Here is a 24,148-nt window from a genome sequence, read left to right as displayed (position 1 = left end):
TGTTATCAATGGATTCCCAGTGTTATTTATTAACAAGCTAGACTGACTGTTTTGGAAAAACTATAGAATAAACAGAGTTAAATGAATTCTAGGCTTACCTACCTGGAACTGTTTTATATTTCATGGCATCAGGGGTTACGGGGAGAAGGCTGGGAACTGGGGTTGAGGAGGAGATGAAAAAAAGGATCAGCCATGTTTGAATGGTGGAGCAGACTCGATGGGCCAGATGGCCTAATTCTGCTCCTATGTCTTATGGTCTATATTTTTTGGCAACTTGCACTAAATAATTTTATTTCATGTGTTGTTATCCTAATATGTTGGCTATTTAAGGAATAACAATGATATTGTTTCAAACAACTCGATAAGGTTGACTAGCCTGTGTGACAAATTTCCCAATATTGGCACAAATTAACATACATCTGTGAGGAAGATTTTTCTGAATTGGCAGGGCCGGGTCTGTCTTTGCCATGTGTAAATCCTGCCCTTAGATCAGTGCTGATTAGATTGGCTTTTTTTACAGCCTGATGGCACGATAGACCATTTCACAAGAAATACTTCGTTATAAAATAATGGGTAACTTCCTTTCCTGATATACATTAATGATAGGTTTTTTTTAATGCCCAACCGTTAGCTTCATGAATACCATTATGATATTAGGGTTCTTTAACACATTTATTTAATTTAGTGAGTAAAAATAATTCAGTTGCTAGTGTTTGAACTTGAACTTTCCAGATTGTTTGTTGGAATCAAATTTAATTACCCTTTTAGGAGTAATTAGATGTCTCCAGTACTTCTCTTTACCTTGCTCCATTTATTTAATTGAATCAGCCGGTAAATTGTTTCAATATTTTGTCTTTCTATAAACACTGTTAAGCATACTACTGCCCATAAGTAGTAATGTATTGACTTGACCGTACATTAAACTAGTTCCCATTTGCCTACAGGTATCCCCAGTGACCAGAGCAGTGGTACATCTTCTCCACTTTGTGATAGTGGATTACATCTCAACTATCACCCTAACAATACAGTAAGATGCAATTCAGCTTTAAACTTCATGTTGCAGCTGACTTAATGGGTATTTTCCTCTTCTTGCCATTTTTAGCTGAAGAGAGAGTGTTCCCCACCTTGTACACGCTTATTTTAACAGAAGCACCAGCAAAAGAAAATAGTCCTAAATTTCAATCATAATCTTCCTTCCAAGAATATTTAACAATTAGATGCACTCAGTGCATATATATCAGGTGTTCAATGCATCATGTTGAAATCAAGAAGTAGAGTGACTTCTTGGGCTGATTGACCTAATTGTGCTCCTATGTCTTATTGTTAAAATTAGTAATTCCTACCACATATCTGAAATTATGACAAAATCATGTTGGGAGATTGGGAAAACGTATAGAAGTTTTTGTCCACGATTCTTATAATATTCCAAAACTCTACTGAACCTGAAGTTCTGTTAACATATCCTGCCATTATTGAGCAGACAAGTAGAATCTCTGGAAAAATGATGGATATGGAGGGGGCTTTAAGATCTTCTTGTAAGTCAGTTTGAATCTCACAAGGCACAGAAAATCAGGCCGAAATGAAATGAATAACGAAAACACCTCATCTAATCTCTTGTTGAGCACAAAGTACTGAATTGCTTTGATTCTCAAAGAGGTATTCAAAATTTTGCTGCATGCTGTCAAACTGTCACTAGAATTTTTGTGTTGGATTTTTATGTAGCCTAAAATGACATGAATTTTAGAATGTTACAATAATATAAATCTAACAGCCAAGGTCAAAGTCTGTCAAAGCATTTGCTAAAGGATTAATTGAGCATGTCAAAGTATTAAAAACCTATTGATTTTCAGCCATGGGTATATGAAACCTTAATGAATGTGAAATATTCATTCCAACAAACTGTTTCAATATCTATTTAAATTAAAGAAATATAGTGGTGTTATTTCAGTTGCAATCTTTTGCAAGTTATGGAAATATAAATCTTATTAAGAATGCACATCAGTTAAAAAGTCTAAAATGACGAATATTTTTCAGGATTCATTGTCATGTTCTTCATGGACGCCATCCTCAGGCCTGAAGTGGGAGAAGAGATGGTGTGATCTGCAGCTAATACCTCTTCTTCATTCTCGTCTGTCACATCACATTCCAGGCACTGATATTTCTAGGTAATGGTTTAAAATATTATTTACATGAAGCAAATTAATGTTCAAATGCTGTGGTTGGAATTAAAGTGCCATAAATATGATCAATATTTAAACATCTAAGAAATATTTTCTTCAGATTTTGCACTATAATTTGTCTACAACTACTTTCCCAAATCAGGGCACCATCATGAACAGCTTCTTCCCCTGTGCCATTAAATTTCTGAATGGTCCACAAACGTATGAACACTGCCTCGTTATTTGCCTTTTATACTATTTATTTATTTTGTGTCTTGTAGTAAATTTTATATCTTGAACTGTTTTGCAGTCACAGAACAACAAATCTCATGGCGTATCTCAGTGATAATAAACCTGCTCCTGATAATGATTCTGCCAGTGAAAGGAAGTACTTTATTGCTGGCCTACAAAGGGGCAGCAATCCCACTGCAACACCATTAGCAGCGTTCAGCAGTATTTACTCTTCTTTGAAATGTACTATCTATTTACGATTCTTCAGGGTTTCTTTCATATGTTTTGCAGTTTTTGGCAGAACTGAAGGTGAAAGAAAAGGGGGTGGGGAGAAGCTCTGATAGGCCCATCCCTCCATTGTGACTGACTTTAAAACTATTACTACTAACTAGCCCTACTTTCCTCCCCACTGCCACATTTCCTCAGACAGTTCTGATAGAGTAGCAAGAGAGGTAAATCAAAGAACGCTCTCCCAGAAATCTAACTGCCTGAAAGAGATACGAGATTGAATTCTACATAGGCTTTGTGTTCCAATGTTCTGCCATTTCAACAGCAATCCTATTTAATTTTGGGTTGGTTTGCCAAGGAATATCAACCTCAACTATATCAGCAAGCTAAGCAACAACAGTGCATTTGTTCAACAATTATGCTAACATTTTTATCCTTGATAGTAAGTTAAATGATATAAATCCTTAATTGACATCATTGATACTAAGTTTCACTCAGTGATAGGTTGTTTATTTGATGGTCAATATTCTACTAAGACCATAAGACATAAGAGCAGAATTAGGCTATTTGGCCCATCAAGTCTGCTCCGCTATTCAATCATGGCTGATCCCTCTTCAGCCACACTCCCCAGCTTTCTCCTCGTAACCTCTGATGCTGTATGTAATCAAGAACAAGCTGTGCCTCAAATATACCCAACTCTCTGTGGTAATAAATTCCACAGATTCATCACCAATTCAAACAGCCAACTTTGTCCAAATGAAATGGAGTGATATCTGGCAGATATTTCACAGATGTTTCACTCATCAGGACCAGTGTCCAAGTTAGGAAACACCGGATAAGGGACCTGAATCTTGCTGGGTGTTGCCAGAAATTCCTAAGGTGACTCCCTATCCAACAGTGAAACAGAAGATTCCCCCTCCCTTACAGTAAAGAATGTACTTTCAGATCCTCAACCACATTACATCAGTGAATCCATGGAGATGAATGGGAATTTAAAATCTGTACAGAAAAATGGAAGAATAAGCTAAGCTATATTTCTTAGTTAATTGTTTTCTTTCATGCTTTTTCATTATTCAGAAGTGTTTACTTTTTGTTTCAAAATGTTTGCGATTATTTGAAAAGAGATATTTTTAAATGTTTCTGATTGTTAGAGTTGTTTAGGAGGATGGAAACATTTTGACAGGGCTGGGAGTGAAGTCTTTCCCATCTCCAATGGATTTTCATAGTTGAGACTTTATTTGGGACCTATGTGCAGCAGCAGACCTTATTCCTCAGTCCTTGCCTGGCAAGTTCCAGACTTCATAAGTTCAAGGCATTGCCCAGGACCACGAGCTATGAGCCACACTCAGATACAACTAGGCTTTGTCTTTAAATATTGGATATTATTTCTCTTCATGTGTTTTGTGACGTTTTTAGGCAAAATGCATTTCAAGTAATTGCTGTGGACGGAGTATGCAGTGGTGTAATTCAATGTCTCACTGCTGAAGACTGCATAGATTGGCTACAAGCACTGGCAATTAATATATCCAACCTTACCAAGCACAATGTACGTATCTATGTTTGTGCAAGGAAAAATATGGGGTTTTACTCTTTGAGCTCAGCAGACTTGATAATTGTGACTTAAATTGTTTGTCTACCAAGTCATGAGAGTTCTTTTTAAATCGTCTAAAAAAATTCCGTATTTGCCATTGGCAAAATAGTAATTAAAGAGTCATTGATATGTATATGATTTTAATATAACAATAAGGCTTTACACAAGCTTTAGCTGTAATTAGCATAAGTTTCCGTAATACAGTAATAGGGAACATTTGCATGGTTATTTAACATTTAGATTATACCACCAAATTAATATAATAACACATGTAATTATATTCACAAAACCACCTTTTTAATGTTTCTTTGAGGTATGACTTTGATGCCTAATTATTCCCAATAATATCTGCAAAGCTAAAAGGAGTAGAGTAAATGATTTATTTATAGAACATAGTACAGCACAGTACAGGCCCTTCAGCCCACAATGTTGTGCCGACCCTCAAACCCTGCCTCCCATATAACCCCCTACCTTAAATTCCTCCATATACCTGTCTAGTAGTCTCTTAAACTTCACTAGTGTATCTGCCTCCACCACTGACTCAGGCAGTGCATACCATGCACCAACCACTCTCTGAGTGGAAAAACCTTCCTCTAATATCCCCCTTGAACTTCCCTCCCCTTACCTTAAAGCCATGTCCTCTTGTACTGAGCAGTGGTGCCCTGGGGAAGAGGCGCTGGCTGTCCACTCTATCTATTCCTCTTAATATCTTGTACACCTCTATCATGTCTCCTCTCATCCTCCTTCTCTCCAAAGAGTAAAGCCCTAGCTCCCTTAATCTCTGATCATAATCCATACTCTCTAAACCAGGCAGCATCCTGGTAAATCTCCTCTGTACCGTTTCCAATGCTTCCACATCCTTCCTATACTGAGGCGACCAGAACTGGACACAGTACTCCAAATGTGGCCTTACTAGAGTTTTATAGAGCTGCATCATTGCATCGCGTCTCTTAAACTCTATCCCTCGACTTATGAAAGCTAACACCCCATAAGCTTTCTTAACTACCCTTTCTACCTGTGAGGCAACTTTCAGGAATTTGTGGACATGTACCCCCAGATCCCTCTGCTCCTCCACACTACCAAGTATCCTGCTATTTACTTTATACTCTGCCTTGGAGTTTGTCCTTCCAAAGTGTACCACCTCACACGTCTCCGGGTTGAACTCCATCAGCCACTTCTCAGCCCACTTCTGCATCCTATCAATGTCTCTCTGCAATCTTTGACAATCCTCTACACTATCCACAACACCACCAACCTTTGTGTCATCTGCAAACTTGCCAACCCACCCTTCTAACCCCACATCCAGGTCGTTAATAAAAATCACAAAAAGTAGAGGTCCCAGAACAGATCCTTGTGGGACACCACTAGTCACAACCCTCCGATCTGAATGTACTCCCTCCACCAGGACCCTCTGCCTTCTGCAGGCAAGCCAATTCTGAATCCACCTGGCCAAACTTCCCTGGATCCCATTCCTTCTGACTTTCTGAATAAGCCTACCATGTGGAACCTTGTCAAATGCCTTACTAAAATCCATGTAGATCACATCCACTGCACTACCCTCATCTATATGCCTGGTCACATCCTCAAAGAACTCTATCAGGCTTGTTAGGCACGATCTGCCTTTCACAAAACCATGCCGACTGTCCCTGATCAGACCATGATTCTCTAAATGCCCATAGATCCTATCTCTAAGAATCTTTTCCAACAGCTTTCCCACCACAGACGTAAGGCTCACTGGTCTATAATTACCTGGACTATCCCTACTAACTTTTTTGAACAAGGGGACAACATTCGCCTCCCTCCAATCCTCCGGTACCATTCCCGTGGACAACTAGGACATAAAGATCCTAGCCAGAGCTTCAGCAATCTCTTCCCTTGCCTCGTGGAGCAGCCTGGGGAATATTCCATCAGGCCCCAAGAACTTATCCATCCTAATGTATTTTAACAACTCCAACACCTCCTCTCCCTTAATATCAACATGCTCCAGAACATCAACCTCACTCATATTATCCTCACCGTCATCAAGTTTCCTCTCAGTGGTGAATACCGAAGAGAAGTATTCATTGAGGACCTCACTCACTTCCACAGCCTCCAGGCACATCTTCCCACTTTTATCTCTAATCGGTCCTACCTTCACTTCTGTCATTATATAACTTATAATGAAATAACTTATAATCAAGTAATATTATTTATGAGTATTTTTCACAATGCATTTAGCAAAACTTCATCTCAGTTTTAATAGACAGTGCCTTACTCAGAGATATCTTTCTGGCTTGTAATCAAAAAGCAACAAATGGCAATGCTGGAAATCTGAAATAAAATCAGAAACTCCTTAAGGTACCAACCAACCAGGCAGCAAAGTAGAGAGAGAAAAACAAAGCCAACATTTCAGATCAATGCCTCTCATCAGAACTGGCGTATATTCCACAATGCTTCATGAAAGCGCCTTGAATTTTTCTAAGCTTTGGAGGAGAAGAGGGGGGATTGGTGCAAATCATTCATTCTGCTGAATCTCACAACATAGGGCAATCTTCTCATACACATTGAAGTAATAAACTTCCATTGCACTTCCTCTCAGCAAATATATTCCCCTTTAGTACTATATGAAATATTCCTTGTGTATTTTCACCAAGAGTGTTGCACAGATAGTTGCATATAGTAGTATAGGAGGATATATTTGCAGTAAGATTTGTATTGTGATAAAGGGTAAGATACATTTTGGTTTCCTAATTGATTATTATTCCTGTTTGTTAACATTCTGTGATTTGTGTACAAGGATGTCTGGATCCCACCCGCCCCCCCCCCCCCACCCCAAATAGTGAGAGTAGATGAGAAAGTGTAGAGGAAATGCAGAATATATTTCCAAGTATAATGTTCTTTTTAACTAAAGAGAAGTAAATCAACTATAGAGATTTCCTCAACAATCAGTTCAGTAACTCGTAAGTATACAGATTTCAGGAGAGTGGAAAAAATTTACTTAATTTGTGATTGATGTCACTGCATGAATGGGTGGTGGATGGAGAAATGTTCACCATATTTTTAAAAAAATCTGAGTCGTAATTTGAACCCCCATAACCTGCATGGCTAGGCATCAAATACTAGGATTTGGGATTGTTCCAAAATCCATTTTAGACCAGCATAAACAGCTTTGTGCTGTGCCACAACTCAAAGGAAGACAAAACTATTAACTCTGGAACAGGGGGAACCTTGGATCTCTTAGAATAGTTCTGTGCTACCACTCTAGGAAGTGAACCCTTTATAATTTCTGAACAACCATCCAGTTTAGAAGTGTTACCAGATAGAAATCTTCTCATCATGTAAGTTAGAATATACAGTACATAAGATATTGTGAAACTAAATGGATGGCTTTAAACAATTGTGTCCAAGTATATCATTATTTATGTAAGTAATCTTGTGTCATACTGTGATATTAAGTTGCAATATTTTTGCCAATAACACATTCAAAACATCAATAATTACAGCCGTTATGCATGATACTTCATTCTTTGGCATTAATGACCAATAAAATTAAATGGTTTACATGTTTACAAATCAGAAAACTCTTGCTTAACTATTACCTTTGTACATGTTGTTATTTTGATAGTGTGCCATATTTATTCTACTGTGTTTGACTCCTAACTAAAGTACGATGCATCTAATATATTTAAATCAATATTTTTCCCTCAGATTAAAAAGATAAACAGAAATTTTCCCGTAAACCAACAGGTAAGATGGAATATTCAATAATGTCACATTGACACATTTATCTGCCAAATGCATTGTTTTAAATGTCTTTTTTTACCTTTGGTATAGAATGACCTTTAAATAAAGACTAATGGCCCACAGCTATCCCCATGAACAAAAGTTGCTAATTAAATTATTATTGACTTTATCAGTGAGGATGTTCAGGAATTCATTACCTGGATCATTCAGTTAAGCAACTTTCAATTGCTGTTGCTAGAGCACTCAAATATTTACATTCTCTGGTGATCTAAAATTTTCTGAGAGCAAGACAGGGATAAACTTATTTATTTGATTCAGATTCAGTGGATCTCTTCTGAATCAAAATTAGATTGAATTCAAGGGAATGCAGTTGCTTTGGTGGAGTGATAAACACATTTCAGTCAAATGGTTAAGAAATGGCAGATAAAACCAAAACATAATTAAAGGTAGTTTAATATGTTTTCATACAGAAACATAGTAACATGCACATTTTAACTGAGTTTCATTATCAAAAACAGAAAATGAAATGAAATTGTGGCTTCCTTGACTGAGAGAGGGCTACTAGCAAGACAAGTACAGGGATATATGTTTGGGATGTTGAATTTTAATTCAGACTAATTCATTGTGACTATACATAGATCACAGAGAATGAAGCATTTGCAAATTTTGTGCAGCTTATCTTCAGAAGAGCACGTATTGGTGAAGGTTTAAAGAACAAACAAGGTCATTTCAGATCAGGCTCAACATTGCAAAGATGCTCATAGAGGTGATTACTCTTCATCCTAAAGAGAAAACAGAAAAGGGTCATGACCCTCTTATGAATCAAGACAGCTGGAACATAAAGATTTGAAAGAAAACTTTATAAAAACACAGACTGTACAAGTGACAAAAGATTGGATAGTTCTTTCTCCACAGGAGCTCAGTAAATATAGTCGGCAGTGATCTGGTGAAGTCTTTTTCACAAGAACTGGATAATTATGTGACTGGAAATGTGGTCGAAGGTTATCAGGATAATTTTGGTCGAAGGTTATCAGGATAATTGTAGAGTTCATTAAGTAGACATAGCCAGCTACCTTGTGGAATATAATCGTTACTGTGCTGCTGTGATAAAGCAAATGTCAAGACTAGTAATCAACTGACCAGGGTTGATTGAAGGAGATATTGGATTGATATTTTAGAATTTGACTTAATTCATTGTGGGGATCAATAAAAAGTTGTGTAAATCTTTCCCTTACGAAACTACAAAACTTGGTTGACATTCATAATAGGCTGCAATGTACATGTCTGGCAAAAGGAATAAAATTGATAAAACGTAACTCATCCTTCCTATATTTTTTCATCCACTGGAGAATTTTGTCTGCCAGCTACTCAATGTATCCCGCTGATCTCATTGACCTGTTTGTACTTTAGCATCTTTTCATTACATTATCATATTGATATTCAGTCAGCAGTTTTGGACATCCCTTAAGTGTAAGCAGCCTGTGAATTAACATCTAAAACAACAAGACAATGCAGCTCGTTCTGATTTCCAGAGCTTCGGTATTATGGCCATGATGGTTATCTTTGCTGTAGGTATTGCTGCCAGCTGCTTCTTGAAATCACATGGATTTATTCGGCTTGGATTCTGAGAAAGTGCCAGCCTCAGAGAATTCAGAGTTTTATCATCCGCTTTGCAGTTCTGAAAGAACATGATTGCATGGCTTTCAGCGCCCACATCCTGGGGCTTGCCATTACTGAGAGTGGGATGGTGTTGGAATCCCTTTCCATGTTTAATTGTTCATTCCCATTCAAGACAAGATGTAGCAGAACTGCAGAGCTTCGATCTGTGTGATCGTTTTGCTTAGTGAGTTGTTTGTTGTTCTTGATGTTTAGTACAAGTGCATTTCTGTGATGCAGTTTCACCAGTTCAGCCGTCTGAATCCCTTTTTCATTGATATGGCTTGATTGTAATGGTAGAGGGAGAGGGATTGTAGGCCATCGGGTTACAGACGTCTATTGCAAACGGTCCACTTTGCCTCGGCTACCAGATATACTCTGAGTCTCTCCCATTTAGTACAATTCAAAAGCTATGCTACATAGTCAAGGGCGTCCTCAGAGTGAAGATGGGGAATTATCCCCACATATACTTCACTGTGGCTTCTTCTACAAATACTACCCAGGACAGATTCAACTAATATAGCTGGTGAGAAGAAGTCAATGGATAAAAAGTGTAAATTGGTTTATTATTGTCACATGTACCAAGGTACAGTGACAAACCTGTCTTGCAAACTATTCATACAGATCAGTTCACTACAACAGAACATTGAAGTAGCACAAGGTAAAACACGGTACAGAGTATTGTGCTCAGTTCTGGTCACCTCACTACAGGAAGGATGTGGAAGCCATAGAAAGGGTGCAGAGGAGATTTACAAGGATGTTGCCTGGATTGGGGAGCATGTCATATGAAACCAGGTTGAGTGAACTCAGTTTTTACTCCTTGGAGCGATGGAAGATGAGAGGTGACCTGATAGAGGCGTATAAGATGATGAGAGGAATTGATCATGTGGATGGTCAGAGGCTTTTTCCCAGGGCTGAAATGGTTGCCACAAGAGTGCACAGGTTTAAGGTACTGGGGAGCAGGTACAGAGGAGATGTCAGGGATAAGTTTTTTATGCAGAGAGTGGTGAGTGCGTGGAATGGGCTGCCGGCAACAGTGGTAGAGGTGGAAATGATAGGGTCTTTTAAGAGACTTTTGGATAGGTACATAGAGCTTAATAAAAATAGAGGGCTATGGGTAAGCCTAGTAATTTCTAAGGTAGGGATATGTTCGGCTCATCTTTTTATTGTGCTGTAGGTTTTCTATGTTTAAAGTTTTATAGTTGTAAACAAAGTGCAATTCAGGTAGGCAGGTCATAACGAGGTAGATTATGAGGTCAGGAGCCAATCTTACCATAGTAGGGAACCATTCATTAGACTTATTACAGTGGGTTAAAACTGTGTTTGAGCCTGGTGACATGTAATTTCAATCTTCTGCCTAATGGGAGGAGGGAGAAGAGAAGAAGTTTGGGATGAGTGGGGTCTTTGATGCCATGATGTGCTAAGCTGTGTCCACAATGCTCTGTAATTTCTTTCAGTCATAGACAGGCCACCTGCCTTACCACATCATGATGCAGCTGGATGGGCTGCTTTTGATGCTGCAGCAATTAAAATTGGTGAGAGTTAAAGGGGAGATGTCTAATTCTTTCAGTATCCTCAGGAAGCTGAGGTGTGGGTTATTTTTCTTGACTATGGCAACAATCTGGTTTGAATGGGACAGGTTATTGATAATATTCACTCCTAGGAACTTGAAGCTGCTATTCTTCTCAAGCTCAGAGTTGTTGCTGTAAACAGGAGCATATGTAAATGCTCCCTTCCTGAAGTAAATAACCACAGCTCCTTTATTTTGCTGACGTTGCTGGAATGAATTTTGGCATGACACTGTGTAACTTGGTTCTCTCTCTCTCATTCCTATACTTAATTGAAATGTGACCCACCACAGTGATATTGTCTGCAAACTTGTAGATGATATTAGAGTTGTATCTGGCCACACATTCTACAGTGGAGGGCTAAGATGCAGCCTTGTGGTGCAATAGTGTTGAGGTTCAATGCTTGTGTTTTTTTTAATGTGAGTTCGCAGTTATGAAGCCAATGGCAGATGGTCCAGGAGCCCATTAGTTGCAGGCCACAAACTTAGTTCAGTGGAGAGATGAGTAAACCTCGTGAGCAGTGACCTGAACACTGGCCCATACCTCACCTCTGGTCCCCACACTCTGACCATTTCAATTTGGACCAGGGCCCTGCCGCTTTGCTGTGCTCTTGGGCCTGTACCCGCTGCCTCATTTTGGCCTGTTTTGGCATAGTGCCTATATTGGTCAAACATTAGCTTGTTCCACAAGCTCAGATGTGCACCCCATTGCATCTCCTCTGCCTTCCCTCATTTCTGCCGCTTCAAATAGCCTCCAAGTCCTCTCCAGCAATGCCCAAACATCAGCTGATTCCCCCCACTCTGGGCCCTGGGCCTAGCCACCTCAGTTCAGGCTGTACATAACATGCCACAAAGTCCTGCACTTTTGAAACTTCAGTTCACGACGCAAAAAGGCTCAAGTCCGAAAGGAAAGTTACAGGTTATTGATTGCGGTGCTCGTTTTCAAGAAAAAGTGTGATTAATAAAGTAGTTAGTAGCTTTGGTTGCTGCCAGCAAGCCATTGCTGTGCTTCATCAGCAACGTATTGATGTAGGAGCTGACTCCATATTTTAGGGAAGGGAGATAGATCATAGATATAGACGCATTGACATTGATGGAACAACACTACATTTCTAAGTCAGGTGAAATATGTCCTGCAGAGGCATCTATTATTTGCTGTGTTACAATGTATTTGTTGCCCCATTCTTTCTAAAATTTGGAGATCACATGTTTGGGACATGTGGCACTACCTATGATTTTCACATCAACATTGATGAACATTCAGAGTTGGTGACTGCCTACATGAAAAACGCATGGAGGATATTACTGTGATTAAAGGCTGCACTGCCAGAGCAAGCCAGAAACCATGAGGTTCCACTGAGGTTCGTGCACTGCTTAGGGATCGGGACACTGCCTTCAGATCAGGGAACAGGATGTCTCTAATGTTAGCAAAAGCCACACTCTCCCATGCCATCAGGAAGGCAAAGCATGAGTACGCACAGAAAATCCACCAACACCTTTGTGACACCAGGGACTCGTGGCCTCTGTGGTAAGGTATTCATACCATAACAGGTTTCAAGTCCACCTTGCATGTCAGCAACAGCGACTCCTCCCTAAATGCCTTCTATGCACAATTTGATGCATTGAACAACGTGACATCGAGGAAGGCCCCTTCTACCCCTGAGTACCAGGCACCCTCTGCTCATGGCCATGGGTAAACCCAATCAAACCTACGGGGCGGGACAGATTACCTGGTTGGGTTCTGAGGGATTGTGTGGACCAGCTAACAGAAGTCTTAACAGACATTTTTATCACATCTTTGAAAGAATCTACTGTCCCTGCTGGCTTCAAAGCTGCCAGCAAGTATGCCAGCATACAGGTGCCCAAGAGAGCAATGTCAACTAGCCTAAATGTTTACCACTCAGTGGTTCTGACTTCAAGAAACATGAAATGCCGCTCGTTCTGACTACTTTGTCCAGGCGCAACATTGAGAGGCACACGGTAATGGATCATATAAAATGCCATCTTCAAGCTACATTAGACCTCTTCCACTTCACCTGCCACTCAAACCGGTGCACTGATGATGCCATAGCCTTGGCCCTCGTCTCTGTTCTGTCCTAAATATAAAATGCCAGACTGCTGTCATTCATTTCAGCTCGATGTTTAACAGATCATCACTCAGAAGTTGGTGGGTAAACTGTCCCCACTCCTTAACTGGGTCTTGAACTTCTTAACAGAAAGACCCCAGTCAGTCCAAGTTGGCAGCAACTTCTCAAGATCCATCGCGTTGAGCACAGGTGCCTCCCAGGGCTGTGTTCTCAGTCTGCTGCTGACTCACGACTGCACTGCCACGCTCAGCTCAGATTGCATCATTAAGTTCTCTGATGATATTGCAGCGGTTGGCCTCATCAGCTGTAGTGATGAGTTGGCATGCAGTGAGGGGGTAGTGAGGCTTATTAAATGGTGTGAGAACAACATCCTGAGTCTCAAAGTGAGCAAGACAAAAGAGATGATTGTGGATTTCAGGAAGACAAATTCTCTATTGCTCAAAACATGGTTCTGCTATGGAGATAGAAAAGAGCACAAAGTTCCTTGGTTGCACATTACAGACGAGTTAACCTGGACCTACAATACTTCCTAAGAAGTCAAGAAGACTCAACAATGTTTACATTTTCTGAGGAGACCATAAGACAAAGGAGCAGAAGTCAGCCATTCAGCCCATCGAGTTGTTCCACCATTTTATCATGAGCTGATCCATTCTCCCATTTAGTCCCACTCCCCCGTCTTCTCACCATAACCTTTGATGCCCTGGCGAATCAGATACCTATCAATCTCTGCCTTAAATACACCCAATGACTTGACCTCCACTGCCGCCCGTGGCAACAAATTCCACAGATTCACCACCCTCTGGCTAAAAAAATGTCTTCGCATCTCTGTTCTGAATGGGCACCCTGCAATCCTCAAGTCATGTCCTCTCGTACTAGACTCCCCCACCATGAGGAACAACTTTGCCACATCCACTCTGTCCATGCCTTTCAACATTCGAAATGTTTCTATGAGGTCCCCCCTCATTCTTCTAAACTCCAAGGAGTACAGTCCAAGAGCGGTCAGATGATAACCCTCTCATTCCCGGAATCATTCTAGTCTTATTCTAGTGAGGTGAAGGCATGCAAGGCTCCGTGCCCCGATTCTAACAATTTTATACAGGAGCAACATCGACAGTGTCCTGTCTGGCTGCATGATTGTGTGGTACAGAGGGTGCAAAGCATCAGACCACAAGACCTTACAAAGGGTAATTAAAACTGCAGAGAGAACCACCAGGGTCTCCTCCCTCCCCCCCCCCCCCCCCATTTGTGACGTTTTCTGGGAGTGTAGAGATGAAGGTCCCAAAGCATTGTAGAGGATCCTACCATCCATCTCACAGTCCCACTACTGTCAGGAGGACAGAACAGAAACGTCAGGCTGAGGTCTGCCCAACTGTGTAACAGCTTCTTCGCTCAGGCGGTGACACTAATGAATACCCTGCCACCACCGTGGTCTCGTTACTAGGTCAACATGCCGTTTACTGTATACTGTTCTGATTACTGTTTACCTGTGTTGCATGTATTTTGGAATATATTATATTAACTCGTCTGATAATATTTTGGTTTATGTGCTGTGTGTGCTATATGTTTTGTGGGTGCACTGTGGTCGAAAGGAATGCTCTTTCATTTGGTTGTATATGCACAGTCAGATGACAACAAACTTGAACTTGATAATTCTCACTCACAACTCATCTAGGGAACTTACTTCCTTTATTTACGTTTGGACTAAAATGTAATGGGTTCTGGGTCCAAGCAGTGATAAGATGATTCAGGTGTGCCTGACCCTGGAGGTAAGACGCTAGTGCCGTGGATTGTATGCTAGTTTGTCATGCATAAGAGAGAATATACAGTATCCATAAATGCAGTCCAGAGTGTGCAGATGTTGTAACATGTAGCAGTGATGTAACAATAGGTGAGAGCTATGAGATAAGCTGCTAAAGTTCCAGCATTAATTGCATAAGAATGAAGTTGGCCTTGGTTATTTGGTACGTGCTCCAATAGACAATGTTGTTGCTGTCATTAGTAGCAACATAATGAAGAGAGCAGAATCTGGTATTGCTGATGCAGTTGACCTGAGATGCAGTTGCTCATCATGACCACAAAATTAAACTTATTGCAGTGTTGCATCTAAACCTTTGGGGTTTGACTTCTGGCTTGGATTTACCACATTATCTGATTCCACTGTCTGTGAAGAATCTTAAGCACATGGTCGACCTTGTGGAAAATAGAGATCTGTTCTCCTTTCTATATGATGCACATGGGTTCCAGTTCAATGAGGGAAGAGCTTGCCGTCTGCTCTTGCTGTTGACCATTTTTGCCATTGTTCACAGCTTCTCAGCATCTACTGTGAAAGGTCTGCGAGTACCTGCTGCAGCTACAGTTCTCCTCCCCTAAAAGCGTGAAGCCTGAGCAATTATTGCAGCTATGTTTAAACTGTTCGAGCCATTCACAATATTGGCCTTGCAGAGAACTGGACTCAATGTCCACAATAATTAATGCTGGCTGCAGTGGCAGACATGCAAGTAAAGAGCGAGCACAACGTTAGAAGTCAGCCTGTGTTGGAAACAACAAGAAGGAGCTTATGACAAATCTCGGCTTTTTGTCTGATTCTAAATCTTGCCAACCCTTATTGGATGGCATCCGTTAGTCTTGCGAGACCATGGATCTGCACCTGGAAAGTCTTGCTTAAGTTTCTCCAGGGTGCAGGCCTGGGCAAGGTGGTATGGAAGACCGGCAGTTGCCCAAGCAGCAAGTCTCCCCTCTTCACGCCACCGATGTTGTCAAGGGAAGGGCTAGGGCCAATACAGCTTGGCACCAGTGATGTCGTAGGAGTTTCCAGAGCAAGGTTGAAGACAATGTTGGACTGCCTTAGGGACTCCAGCTCTGGATTTGTCCTCCCTAAGCCTTTCCCATGAGTGGGTATTGCCACGAGGCAGTGGAGGTTTGAAATCAGAGTTTTCCCTCTCTTAGGTGGACTGCCTTCCCAGGCTGACAAGCTCCATCTGCCCATCTGCAAGGCCAACCCTTATTAGTGCACAAGAATAAGAAAATAAAATGACTTTATTTCTTACATCCTTTACATACATGAGGAGTAAAAATATTATATTACGTCTCCATCTAAATGTGTATTGTGCAATCATAGCAATTTATAATAAATAGAACAGTCAATGTAATATAGAGTACACTCAAATCAGCGTGAGTTAATCAGTCTGATGACCTGGTGGAAGAAGCTGTCCCGGAGCCTGTTGGTCCTGGCTTTTATGCTGCAGTACCGCTTCCCAGATGGTAGCAGGTGGAATTGACTGTGGAAGGTACCAAATCTGGTATCTTCCTTGCCTTAGCAGAGAATGGAGTGAAATATGTCTTAAAATATGTCTAAAGGATTTTTTTTAACAGAAAATGGAAGCATACAATATAAATGAAACACATCTTTACAAAACGATCCTCTACCTTAAGGCAAAAAGAAAGACTATTCATCATGATGAATGGGGATAATCATACACCATAAGGCCTTAAATAAAATAATAAAGCAGAAGAATAGTTGTTGATTTGAAATGGTTTTCAGATGAATAATTCACTCTGCTCTCTCTCTGTCTCTCGCTCTCTCTATATATACATCCTCTTAAGAATGCCCCCAAGTTATTAACGTAAGACTGGTCAATGTTGTGTTTTTTCAACAGATAGTCTACATGGGCTGGGTTGAAGACCGGGAGCCAGACTCACTGCAGGATAAGCTGTACACACCAAAGTATCTAGCCGTGCGAGGCGCTTGTCTATACACGTTTACCGCACCTCCAGTAGGTTCAGTTTTGTTTTAATCAGCGTGCATTTTAATTTAGTGTACAGCTAAAAATGTACAGACAAAATGTATATTCATCTGATATGATACTAAACCAATGGTTGCAATGAATTATATGTTATACCGTGTATCTTTATATTTTATTATCTCAACAATGAAGGAATTCCTGTCTTCTCACAATGCTGGAAGCAAAGCAGTTCTTTGCAGTTGAAAATAGAATTAATCTAGAGCAGAGAAAAATTGCAACTCTTCCTAGCCCAACTGACATCCAGCAAAACAGTTAACCCTTATCTATGCAGTGGGATGTTTGTTACTACCTGATATCGAACCTCCCCCCAAATGGTTCTCATTCCAGTACAATACTCAATTTTTATCCCCAGCGTGATTTATACTCTCTCTGGTCTGAAAAATGGCAATACATTTTTACTCACAGAACAAACAACTTTTAGTCATCTTGTTTTCCCTGAAAATCTACTGCCTAAAAGGCCAACATTTACCAGCATTGTTATAAATTACTTCAGAGGATTCAATAGCTGCATTGTTGACTGTTTGCAATTAACCCTGAGCCTTCCTTGCACCTTAAACAATATTTTTTTGTTTTCAGTATTGATTGCTAATGGGGGATATGTCATCTTCTGGTACTTATCCTGCCCAATGGTATGGAGATAGATCATAGGCATTAGAGGTAAACTGACAATAATGGGAGCTATTTGTGAGGAAGGATAGAGTGAAGTATAGATCCGCCACCCAAGCCTGTACATAGCCAGAGTTTACAGGAACATGGTTCTTGCTGTGTCCTGTAATCAGCAGAATGTGCCCAGATTGCTTTGCCCATGGCCTGATTCAGCTTCCCAACCTCACGGTTTTTCCAAGCTCTGCTGTTCTCTCCCAAATCTAACAGTTTTCCGGTGATTGCTGTATTTTTGAGGACACAAAGGTTTTATATCCAAGGAGAGAAGACTTCATCCTCTATTCCTTCACCCCACAGAAGCAGACAGAGTGTGCATATGGTTATTTATTACATATTAATCTGTGAATCAATCTCAAGTCTATTGTTTGGTACTAATATCTGGACAATCTCAATTTTACAAATATTAGTATCAAAAAGAAGACATTCAGAAACAGCAATCTGTTTCACTGGAAAATCTCACTGGAAACCTCCTGTCACATATGCTTCATTATAATTCTTGAAAATTACTGTGGCCTCTTTGCAGACCTCCTGGAGAAATTATTTTCCATTAGATGTTGAAGGAACTCAGCAAGTTGGGCAGGACCTGTGGAGGGGAATAAACAGTTTACATTTCAGGCTGAGACCCTTCAACAAGATATCTTCACTCACTGTTTTGGAAATATTTCAAGTTAAGAATTGTGACTTTTCTGGGAGTCTATAAAATAGCTTTAGACTGATACATAATACCACTTAAAAGTCCTTTAAAAATGAGAAGGAAATTTCTAAGCTAGTCTATTTGTCAAGTCCAGCCTAAACAGTAAATGGATCAAGAAGATTCAGCAAGGAAAGATGGAGGCTGAAGTCCGGGGGCCATTTTTGGAGCTTCTGTTGAGTAAGAGGGCCAGTGTAGGAGTCTGAGATCTGACTGGGCAGGAGAGACCGTGGCAAGGAGGCACAGGAGAGTAGCAGTAAGGTTTCTTAAAGAAGTATCAAATAATTAAATTGAGTATGGATGCAGGATCAGGTGATGTGTTGTAGCTGCATGATGTGGGAGCTAGTGGATCCCATCCTAGTTCCTCGTGACCACATCTACAGCAAGTGTTGGTGGCTCAAAGCTGATGATCTGGAATCTGATTTTAAACACATTGATGGATCAGGAAGGGGATGAGTTGCCCGGACACTGTCTTTCAGGAGGCAGTCACACTAATTAGATGAAATGCTTCAAATTCACTCTGGCCAAGGACACAGTGTGAATGTGGGTGTGACAGGTAGGAGTTCCTAGAGGTAGTGCTAGAGGAGCCTCAGCCATTGTGATTGCCACGATTCTGAGATTGTGCTCCCTTTGAGGTTGAGAGTGGAAGCTGTAGGAATGATGTGGCACCACAGTCCAGGGAGCCTTCGAGTGGGGAGGAGGGAATGTGGTTGTAATTTGGGATAACATAGGGGAAAAGACACAATTCTTTGACGCAAGAATCGAGAGAATCGGAGGCTGTGTTGTCTGTATGGTGCCTGGGTTCAGGACCTGCAGAGGAATTTGAAAAGGAAGGGGAAAGATCCAGTTGACTTGGTCCATGTGGGTGCCAATGATATAGGAAAGAATTTCTGCTGAGGGAATTTGAGCAGCTCTGGGCTAAATTAAAATGCAGAACCAAAAACGTAATAATCTCTATGTTGTTATCATAACCATGTGCAAATTGCCCCAGGGTTAATAGGATCAGAGAGTTAAATGATAGCTCAAAGATTGACGTGGGAGGAGTGGGTCTGAATCGGTGGGACATTGACCCCATTATTGGGAAAGGAAGGATCTGTTCCACCTAAACCATGTTGGCACTAGGGTTGTGGATAAGGTAAACTAATTAGTAGTGGGGTGAGTTCACCAGCTTAGAATAGTTTGGATAGAGCAATGGGGAAAGCGAGTGCAGAAGTTACTGAAGACTCTGCAATAAAGAATAAGACAATAAGTTTAGAAAGGGAAAAACAATTTAATTTCAGGCAAAATGTAGACAAAATTGCAAAGAAGGATGCTGAGTAGAGGATGGGTAGTGTATATTTAACACACACAGTATGCAAAATAAGGTAGACAATTTGGTAACAGAGTTGGAAGTTGTCAGGTAAGGTGTTGTGAGTGTCATAGAGATGTTGTTGGAGGAAGATACGCATCGTATCAAAAGTACCGGTAGGTGGCAGAGAGTGCGGGTGGTTTTGTTGATTTAAAAATTGGAATCAAATCCTTAGAAAGAAGTGACATAGGACCAGAAGATGTAGAACCCTTGCAAGTAGAGTTAAGAAACTGCAAGGTGAAAAAGACCCTGATGGGAGCTATATAACGGCCCCCAGATGGTAGCCAGGATGTGAGGTGCGAATTACAATGGGAAATGGAAAAGGGTAATGTTCCAATCGTCAGTATGTAGGTAGATAGGGGGAAATCAAGTTGGTGCTGCATTCCAAGGTCAGGAATAAGGTAGTCAATGTCATTTTAGAGCATTGGACCGTTGGAAAATGATGTTGGAGAGGTAATAATAGGAAACAAACTAATAGTGGATGAACTGAGTGATGCACCATCGATAACTCTCTCTGAGAAGTAAAGGCAAGATACTGGCTTTTATTGACCTGGAAGAAAGAACAAGCAGTAGTTGACCACCATACTACATCCTGGAGAATGAGGGCCGGGCTCAGGCCTCAATCGCCTTTATACCGGGGTCTGTGGGAGGAGCCACAGGAACAGTCAGCAGGGGGCGTGTCCAGACAGGTGTATGTAGTTCACCACACTGAGTGAGTATTTCGTGTCAGTCTTCACTGGAGAAGACACAAGCAACATACCAGAAATTCAAGAGTGTCAGGGGCAGAAGTGAATGTAGACACTATTACTAAGGAAAAGGTACTTGGGCAGCTGAAAGCTCTGAAGGTAGATAAGTCATCTGGACTAGATGTATTACACCCCATGGTTCTGAAAGAGGTAGCTGAAGAGACTGCAAAGGCATTAGTAGTGAACTTTCAAGAATCTCTAGATTCTGGAAGGGTTCTGGAGGACTGGAAAATCGCAAATGACACTCACTCTTGGGGGGGGGGGGGAGGCAAAACACATGAAATTATATGCCAGTTAGTCTAACTTCAGTTATTGAGAATATGAGTCCTTTATTATGAATGAGTGAAGTTTCAGGGTACATGAAGGCATATGATAAAATAGGCTGTAGTCAGCATGTAGTCAGAATCTTGCCTAATAAATCTATAAGGAAATTCTTTGAGAAAGTAACAGGCAGGATAGACAAAGTGGAGAGTGGAGTCAGTGGATGGTGTTAACTCATATTTCAGAATCCCCTTGAGAGGTTGCCATAAATGAGACTGTTAAACAAGATAAGAACCAATGGTATTGTAGGAAAGTACAGACAGAAACTTGGCTGATGGGCAGAAGGCAGAGTCAGAATAAAGGGGGTGGTTTATCGTTTACTGCTGGTGACTAGTGGTGCTTCACAGGGGTCAATGTTGGGTCTGCTAATTTTCACATTATATGTTAATGATTTGGATGATGGCTTTGTGGCCGAGTTTGCAGATGATGCAAAGACAGGTGGAAAGGCAGATAGTGTTGAGGAAGCAGGGAGTCAGAAGAAGGACTTGAATGGGCAGGTAGGAGAGAAGTGATGGTCATGCACTTTAGTAGAAGGCATAAAGGAATAGATTATTTTCTCAGTGGGGAGCGCATACAGAAATCAGAGCTGCAAAGGACTTGAAAGCCCTAGTATTGGATTCTTTAAAGGTTAGCTTGCAGGTTGAATCAGTAGAGAGGAATGCAAATGTAATCAGAGTATTCATTTCACAAGGACTAGAATATGAATGCAGGGATGTAATGCTGAGGCTTTATGAGGCATTTGTCAAACCACATTTGGGGCATTGTTAGCATTTCTTGGGCCCCATATCTAATAAGGGATGTGCTGGTATTGGAGAGGATCCACAGTAGGTTTATGAAAATTATCCCAAGAATGAAAGGGTTAATGTATGAAGATCGTCTGGTGACTCTGGGCCTGTACTTGCTGAATTTTAGAAGAACGAGTTTAGAAACCAACTGAATATTGGATATTGAGTGTTGATGTAGGATCTCAGCCCGAAACATCAACTGTTTACTCTTTTCCATAGATGCTGCCTGGCCTGCTGTGTTCCTCCACCATTTTGTGTGTGTTGCTTGTATATTGAAAGGCCTGGATAGAGTGGATCTGGAGTGGATGTTTCAAATTGTGGGAGCGTCTAGGACTAGAGGGCACAGCCTGAGAATAGGAGGATGTCCCTTTAGAACAGAGATGAAGAGGAGCCAGAGGGTGGTGAATCTGTGGAATTCATTGCCACAGATGGCTGTGGAGGCAAAGTCACTGGGTATATTTAAAGTGGAGGTTGATATGTTGTTGATTAGTAGGAGCATCAAAAGTTATGGGGAGAAGGCAGGAGAATGCATTGAGAGGGAAAATAAATCAACCATGATCAAATGGTGGAGCAGACTTGATGGGCCAAATAGCCTAATTCTGTTCCTATGCCTTATCGTCTTCTGGTTTAGCTCAGTTTATATTTATTATGCAGTTGGTAAAGTGAAATAGTTGTTTTATACACTGTATCTAAAGTGAAAAATAATAGAAATAACTAAGTTCAGTTTTATAAAAATTTCATTTTCTATAAATATACTGTATGGAATCATTTAAGATTAAATACTGCTAGCAATCATTTAGCCAATTAGATGTGCTCATACTTTTCAATTAAATGAGTGAAAAACTAGATTCAATTGGAATGTGAGTACTTGACCTAGCCATTGAATTCCCTTCCTTCACTAATATACTGTAGGTGCAAAATTTCTAATTCAATAATAGGCTGGCAAAGTGCCTAAATGTATATTTGTCTCTTTATGAATAATAAATTCCTGCATTACATTACTAAAAGGAGAACTTGCAAATGTTAGAGTCTTCATTTTGAACCCATTGCACATAGTATCTCTAATTTGTACCATTTGAAAAGACGAATAAAATACTGCTTAAATGACTCACATTGCTCATAATAAATAGCTGCATCATCAGGAGATTTATTTATTTCTTCATTTACTAGTGAATCCCTTTAATCAATAGATAACTAACTCAGAATAATATTCCCCTAGCTAGCTATATTTTTGAGTAATTACAATCTAGTGTAGATGCGTGAAATATATGGCCATAATACTTACGTCTGTTTCTAATTCATGGGTTGATACTGAGTCATTTAGTAATGCCTTCTGAAAAGTTCTAGTCATCACAAGCTACCTCCTGTTGACAGGTAACTCCTTGGAGCAGATGGTCCAAAGCTGTAGTCTATAAGGTATAATCTAACAAAAGTTTACTAATACTGACATTATATTTAATTTTATATATTGTTGCAAAGTTATTTCCAATGTTTAATTGAAAATATATATATTTTCACAGAGAAGTAAAGGGAAGCCTCATCTTATTCTTTTCCTCTGTCTTCTGGTAATACCAAGGTCATGTGAAATTGCCCTTTCCAAAGCTGGCTATTTCTTCAAGACAATTATTTCAGTGAAAAGCTCAGAGTTATTTAAGATTTATAACCCCTAATCCTTAAAATATCCCGAAACATCAAGTTGATAGTTCAATTTTTGTTAAGTTTAATATGAAGAGTACAGAGACTTGCATTCAGTGACAAGGAAGGAATAGTAATGTATTTCCAAATTAGGACTATATGTGTCATGGAGGCATATCTGCAAGAGATGACATCCTAGGCAATTGTCCCTGTCTTTCTAGATGGTAGTGCTTGTGGGTTTGGGAGTTACTATTGAAGAAGCTTGGGAAGTTGCAGCAGTACATTTTGGTATAAGACATACTTTAATGCTCCTCAGTGAAATCATGAGTGGTCATTAATTACCTCCAGAAATAACAGCATGTTAATCCACTCCATGGGGAGAACAATTAAGGCAATCTCTTTAATTAAACTGAGATTAATAAAAAACTGTCTGAATTCCGCACACTGGCATAAATTGGATGATTAGGCCAAGAATATCTTCAGCTATTGAACATAGAATGTAGAACAGTATTGCACAGGAACAGGCCATTCAGCACAGAAAGTTGTGCTGAACCAATTAAATTAGTAATTAAATGGATTGTGCTTTGGAATTTATTTTATATACGAACCGAAACATATATTTAAAAAATTCATCCATTAAACCTCCCTTCTAGAAAATACAAAATTCTTTTAACATTTTGGTGAATTTATACTTCTGTACCTTTCACATCTGTAGACAGAATCCCAAGTAAGGTATTTTTATGACCTTAATGGAGATCAGAGTTCTTTTCACATTCACTAACAGAGCTTCAAGTGAAAAGAAAATCACCAAAATGCTAGCATTTGAAATAAAAATCAAAATGGTGAAAATCCACATTTGTCATCATCTGCAGAGACTGATTAGTTTAATAACATTCAAAATATTACCCTTCAGC

At 40.1% G+C, this 24,148-nt stretch overlaps 1 protein-coding gene across 6 annotated transcripts in view; it reads left to right on the top strand.

The window, feature by feature from the left end:
- The window catches only part of sntg1 (syntrophin, gamma 1), a 435,268-nt gene that overhangs the window by 379,976 nt on the left and 31,144 nt on the right, over positions 1-24,148 (top strand). For all 6 annotated transcript variants that reach the window (XM_073042629.1, XM_073042607.1, XM_073042638.1 and 3 more), the window contains 5 exons: positions 945-1,027; positions 2,035-2,165; positions 4,035-4,164; positions 7,897-7,935; positions 16,899-17,015. In XM_073042629.1, coding sequence (XP_072898730.1) covers positions 945-1,027; positions 2,035-2,165; positions 4,035-4,164; positions 7,897-7,935; positions 16,899-17,015 — 500 coding nt within the window. The remainder of the gene's footprint in view (positions 1-944; positions 1,028-2,034; positions 2,166-4,034; positions 4,165-7,896; positions 7,936-16,898; positions 17,016-24,148) is intronic.

The sequence above is a fragment of the Hemitrygon akajei genome, chromosome 1 (assembly GCF_048418815.1).
Source record: "Hemitrygon akajei chromosome 1, sHemAka1.3, whole genome shotgun sequence".
Lineage (NCBI taxonomy): Eukaryota > Metazoa > Chordata > Chondrichthyes > Myliobatiformes > Dasyatidae > Hemitrygon > Hemitrygon akajei.
This window is presented reverse-complemented; position numbering and strand designations above follow the sequence as displayed.